This window comes from Aptenodytes forsteri, unplaced genomic scaffold, assembly GCF_000699145.1.
Source record: "Aptenodytes forsteri isolate BGI_AS27 unplaced genomic scaffold, ASM69914v1 Scaffold176, whole genome shotgun sequence".
In the NCBI taxonomy this organism is placed as follows: Eukaryota; Metazoa; Chordata; class Aves; order Sphenisciformes; family Spheniscidae; genus Aptenodytes; species Aptenodytes forsteri.
This window is the reverse complement of record NW_008794853.1, coordinates 964888-971130: the sequence shown is the minus strand read 5'-3', so window position 1 is coordinate 971130 and position 6243 is coordinate 964888. Positions and strand designations below refer to the sequence as shown.

The 6243-nt window shown below is 39.0% G+C and overlaps 1 protein-coding gene across 1 annotated transcript in view; it reads right to left on the bottom strand.

Moving 5' to 3' along the window:
• NNT (nicotinamide nucleotide transhydrogenase) overlaps positions 1 to 6243 on the bottom strand; it is a 45233-nt gene that overhangs the window by 14836 nt on the left and 24154 nt on the right. Inside the window, exons 16-17 of the mRNA XM_009274548.2 lie at positions 5524 to 5703; positions 753 to 912 (exon numbers count right to left, since the gene is read on the bottom strand). Coding sequence (XP_009272823.1) covers positions 753 to 912; positions 5524 to 5703 — 340 coding nt within the window. The remainder of the gene's footprint in view (positions 1 to 752; positions 913 to 5523; positions 5704 to 6243) is intronic.

Sequence of the window (6243 nt, the reverse complement as noted above, 5' to 3'; positions counted from 1 at the left end):
TATTATTATTATTATCATTTTATTTCAATTATTAAACTGTTTTTATCTCAACCCACGAGTTTTTCTAACTTGTGCTCTTCCAATTCTCTCCCCCATCCCACCGGGTGGGGGGGGAGTGAGCGAGCGGCTGCGTGGTGCTTAGTTGCCGACTGAAGTTAAACCACGACAGTGCTATTGAACCATATGAGCCTACAGCCAACATAATAGTTTCAGGCAACTCAGGGTTTTGGTTTTCAGGTTTTTTTCTACTTTAATTCCAGTATTTATTGTATTCTAACTAAGTTTTAGATGTTTTTCTGCCTTTTTTTAATAAAACAAAGCAGAATTGAGCAAGTAGATGAGAAGCATAAACAAAATCCTCTCTTTCAGTAACTTAACAGACAGCTATTTTGTTATTGGTACCACTGGTACTGTGGTAGTGCTTGGAAACTCACACCACAACAGCTGTACACAAAATTAACTGTAAACATAATTTACAAAAGACAGTCTTTGTCCTGAAGAATTTAAAATCTAAATAAATGGGACAAAGTTTGAAGAGACACACACAAGGAAAAATAAAGTGGCATACACAGAGGAATGATGACTGACCTGGGAACAAAAACAGATCCCACAGTCAACATTTGACACGCTGCTGCTATGTTGCAACTGCAAGACAGGCTATGGTTTTTTGTTCTGTTTTGGGGTCTTGTTTGTTTGGTTTTTTAATAATACATCCTCTGAACATCTTGCTGTATGAGTCAAGAGTGTCTTACCTGGAGTAATAATGATATTATTGGCTTCCTTTATCATTTCAATTGCATTGTCCACATTGATTTCTGTGTGGGTTCCAGTAATTTCCATGGGCTTCCCACCAGCTGTTGACGTGGTGCCATAGCCCCCTAGAATCACATTTGCAAGGGAACGGTTCATAGCCTGAAAGACAAGAGGTTTTTGATCAGCTAAACATGAAATCCAAAAATAAAGGAGAGAAGATGTCCACAAAGAAAACTTACGAAAATATTAAAGCCTTCCTGACAATAGTCTTTACCTGCTAGTTTTGCCTGCTTACAACTCAAAACTTCTTAAAAGAGGCTCCTTAAAACAGAGACCCAGATTAACACAACAACAGCCAAGTATCAGCCTCTAACGCATTACATTACGCATGTAATGAGAAAGCATCAGCATTTCCCCAAGACAAAGAACAAAACAACACAAATAACAAATATTGGTCTCTTTCTGTTCTTAAAAGGCAGGGATATAAAAGAATGCGTATTTGATGACAGAAATTTTTTTTTTTTTTTTACATATATATATATACACACACACACAATTTTTGCAAGGTATTTTCTTAAGCTCTTGAGCAATTCAACATGTAAGCACAGAACTGCTATATGACAGCATGGAAACCATGTAGCTCTTACAGGTAGTACAGAAGCAAAGCTCCTACAGCATCAAGACAGGAAAGAACACAACAAAGCTAAGTAGCCACACAAAACTAACCAAATGCTAACTTCAACACAAATTGTAATAAACTGAAGGGGGCCATTAACTTACTGGCTGAGCACCAAAGGGGAACAAGAGATCTTAAACTAGGAGCTTTAAGAGGAGAACACATCCTGAAAATTTGGCTGTTAGATACATAGCCAGGAAAAGCCACTGGCTAAATGCTTTCACTGGCATGTCTCATTGTGAGTGTGGTCCCAAAGCAATATCTGGCAATATCTGGAAGCAGGCAAAACTTGTAATTGCAGTAAACAAAACTTTAGAAGCAGGAAAGAAACAGGATAAATTGCTTCTTTAATTAAACATGTGTGTCATACATCTGCTGTGCTAGCTCAGAAACCACAGCAAAATTTAAGAATGGATCTGGAGAGGCACACATACAAGCAAGAGGAAACACCCACACAAAAGTATGCCTCCAAGTGTCCATTTTCCACTGACATTTCAAATCATGCAACTCCACAGGGTTTTTGCTGTAGCCTGAGGAGGTATGCCATTCTGTGAAATTCATCATCTAGCAAATAAGCACAACAAAGATGTTAGAAGAACTTTTGTTTATCCTGATAAATCATTACTGTTTCAGATACTGTAAGGAAGGCACACAAATGCAGTGAAGTCAGCATCTTTCTACCGTCTGCAGTAGTTCATATCCTCTAAGAACACACTGCCTTTGACGTGTACCACAACATTAAACCATCAAACAGAAAAACAGACTACTTAATATATTACAGCAGTTAAGTGTCAGGTAAGACAGCCTAGACAGAAGAAAAACCTCTTCAGATATTGCTCATGCTAAGCTTACAAGAAGCAAAGCACTTTCTACACGTATCTAAACCAAAAGACAACAGTAAGACCAGGACAAAGGAAAAAAAGTTCAAATATTATTAGAAATCTGAGAATCCACACAAAGCAAGCATGAGATTGAAGCACCCTTGCCTGGCTCCGCACCAAAGTGCCAAGGAAAGAAGAGGGAAGTCTGGCAAAAAACAAAGGGGGTGGTACAGAAGGCTTCAAAATGAGCCAAGACCTCATCAAACAACAATTAACCAATACAGCTAAGACCTACTCAGCACAGGGACAGTGTGGAAACTCTTCTTATAGCCTCTTTCACCTCCTTTACCACCACAGACCACAAACATATATGAATAAAGTGCAGGCTTCACCATTCACAGATAATCCAACCACCAGGAAAAAACCCTCTATGCTGTGCATACACAAGTGATACTGGCCAGGAGCTTACAGCCTGGGGCAAACCGAACCCTTGATTGCCGAGAACTCCAAGTCCTTCCACTGTGCCCACAGAAACTGCACAGCTAGTACAGGTGATGGGCCAGCATACAATTTATAAGACTAACACAATTTGTCCCTACTCTTGCTCCGTTTCATCACCCCAGTTAATGGTTCCTCTTCGACCTGAAGCATTTTCCCCACCCCTAAGCACACTGATTCTAGTACTACAGTTGCAATCGTCAAGTACGGTTAAACATTGGAACAGGCTGCCCAGGGAAGTGGCTGAGTCCCCATCCCTGGAGGTATTTAAAAGACGTGTAGATGAGGCACTTAGGGACATGGTTTAGTCGGCATGGTGGTGTTGGGTCGACGGTTGGACTCGATGATCTTAGAGGTCTTTTCCAACCTCAATGATTCTATGATTCTATTCACTCTGCCAAAAAAAAAAAGGGGGGGGGGGGGGGGGAAGGACAGCCTAATAAAAAAAAGGTTTCCGAAGAAGACATGTGTTCGCGTTTTAAAAGAAGTCAGAATTCACAGCATGAGTGAACAGTACAGGCCTTTGCTTTTTTGTTCTGAAGTTAAATTCTTTGTCCTTAACTCACTCTACTAACAGGCACAAAAGAGGGATCGGTGGAAAGTCAAGCAGATATGAGTGCAAAAACTAAGTGGTTATCTGAATACACGTTGGCCAATTTTATCAACTCAAGCTTTAAGAGATAATCTGGATAGGCTTTGGATGATTAAGCTACAGTTTTATCACAAAAAGTAATTGGAAATGTTGTAAAAAGAAGGTTTCAACCATTAAGATGTTTCCACAAACACCACCTCATTTGTACTAGCTAAGCTTCAATAAACATACTGCTTTGGATGGAAGTCGTACTTGGCGGGGGGGAGGGAAAGGAGGGGAAAACTATTGCTTCATTAGCACAGGTTGCAACAGCCTAAAGCAGTTTATTGAAACTCTTGAGCATTTTTTCTCCTGAAACGCAGCTTCAAGACAATGATACTGAATCCCCCGATTATAACAATACTTTTAGAAGTAATGACTTCTATTAACGGAAGTAAAGCAGAGAAGTGCTGGGCTAGAAACAAGTTATTCTGCTTATTGTGCAGAAATTATATAAAATAATTTTAATTTTACTGGCTGATCAACTTTAATTGTCTAAGCTTATGTAAAGTAGCACAAGATTTCTAGAATACTACCTCAAAAACTAAACTTCCTGAAATTTGAGAAATACATAGAGGAACTATGAACTACATCTTAGCAACCTGATCTAGTTGAAGATGTCCAGGCTCATTGCGGGGCGGCTGGATTAGATGACCTTTGAAGGTCCCTTCTAACCCAAACTATTCTATGATTATATGAAAGCCACTCTGTCACTGCACAACAATTACTTCCCCAGGCTTCCTATTTACCTAGATTCCTCCAACCAACAGAGGCAAGTATCTCAAAACTGAGTGCTGAGAGGAGCTAGCAATAAAATAAATAAAAAAAAAGGAAGGGGACAGTAAAAGAAAAATGAAGGTATAGAATGACTATACCTACTGGTAAATACGTACCCAGCAGATCATATTTTCACCAAGACTTACATGACTTGGATATTTAAAGAACATACTTTTCATACCTGTGTTGCCCATAAGCTTCATCTTTCTACCGATATGGACTAAATTGCTGACTGTATACAAATATATACGTATATGTATTTATATATAAAAAGATGTCCCATGAGCCACATAATCTGATTTGCTTTTGATAAGGAGATACAAAATGTTCAAGAAAGAACAAGATTCTTTAAAATTCATACCTGGGATTGTTCATTTGAACTCGCCTCCACGAAGCTGCACAAAAATACTTTTTTAAGCTTTCCTGAAATTGCTCCTCAAGAGAGATGAAAACGAATTATACTGAACATTCCTAACATGGTAACAACTCTATTTATCAGCAGAGACGATAGTAAAAGACGACAGCCAGGGCTGACCATAGGAAAACATTAGGACAGGAGAACAGCGCACTGATCATACAAGAACACAAGGGCAGAAGTGAAACAGAATTACATAACAGAGCATCAGGAGGTTGGCAGCTGTTGCACTACAAACAGTTTTCTTTAAGTCATTACCTCTCCATCTCTGAAAACAAAAAGGAGAGAGACATGGGAAAACAAGAGACTTCTGTAAAAATGTTTCAGGGAAAAGGAGACCATTACTAATAATGCAATATGATTTACACACAGAGTTGAAGCTCAAGTTTGCTCTGACACAGACATTAGAATTAGCAATACATTAATGCAAGCCTGCTGCCACCCCGTGGTATTTCAAAGTAGCTGCTCTGAAGAAAGTAGCACGGTATTTCAAAGTAGCTGCTCTGAAGAAAGCATACTTTCCTACACTCAAAAAACCAAACTTTAAATTACTCTAACTGAACCAAACTTTTTTTTTTTAAAGGAACTCACTACTTAAAGTACCTCCTGCTGATAAATTTTAATTTTAGCTTAAATTTTACACCACCGCAGAGTGATATGACTAAGAAAAACCCAACCCAAACAGCTGAGCACAAGTAATCATACCTATCTGAGCCCAGATTCAAACCCTCAATGCTCAAGCCAATACAAGGGCTTTCCTCAGTTTTGGTTCGGAGAGATACGTACTTCAAAGAGAGATGACTGACATCTAGTCCAACAGTTTCAAGCAAGAATTTTCTAGTCTATAAACACCTAGCAGCTTGATCTTCCAATTGCTTATCTTCCTAGCAAACATGCTGAATAACTTTTTTCATTACTTAGAAAACAAGCATAATTTCTGCTGACTTCTTACCACACACATGATGTAAGAGAGGATGGCCCCAGAGGAGCCAATGAGTGCACCAACAATGGTCAGCAAGTTGTTGTTCAGTAGGAAGCCCTCAGCACACAAAGCCCATCCAGAATAACTGTTCAGGACAGTAATAACTACAGGCATGTCAGCACCTCCAATAGCTGCTGTTAAAGTGACACCCTGGAAAATAAAAGAAAATATTTCAGTGTAAGCTACAACTAAGGAGAACATGCAGAGAAGACACGCTGCCTGCAGCACTGAAAAATAAGTATCAAGTTACTTAATTCTATTCAAGTATTTTCAATGTAGAAGACATCAAGCTGTGGCCTGAGGATTAGACTTACCGATTCTGCCTTTTGAGAGAGGACAGGAAGGCACTCCACTGCCCTCATCCTACGCTTAGTCACATATTTTTACTTGCAAAAATATCCTATCAGCTCCACGGAACTGTTTATACCATTAAAGGATTCATACTGAGCAGTCTTTGCAAGACTCAGTTTACAGAATGGCAATATTCAGGGTAAATTTTGGAACAGCTGGTATGAGCGAATGGGGAGAAGTTACACATGGGGATAATCTCACTAAGTTATCATGATAACCTATAGATCCAGTGCTCTTAAGTATTTTAAGGATAAAACTTTTTGTAAAGTCTTTTAAAATACCAGTTTGTCATCCAGAAGGATCCATTAAGTCATAGCTGCAAAAGTAATTATATACATA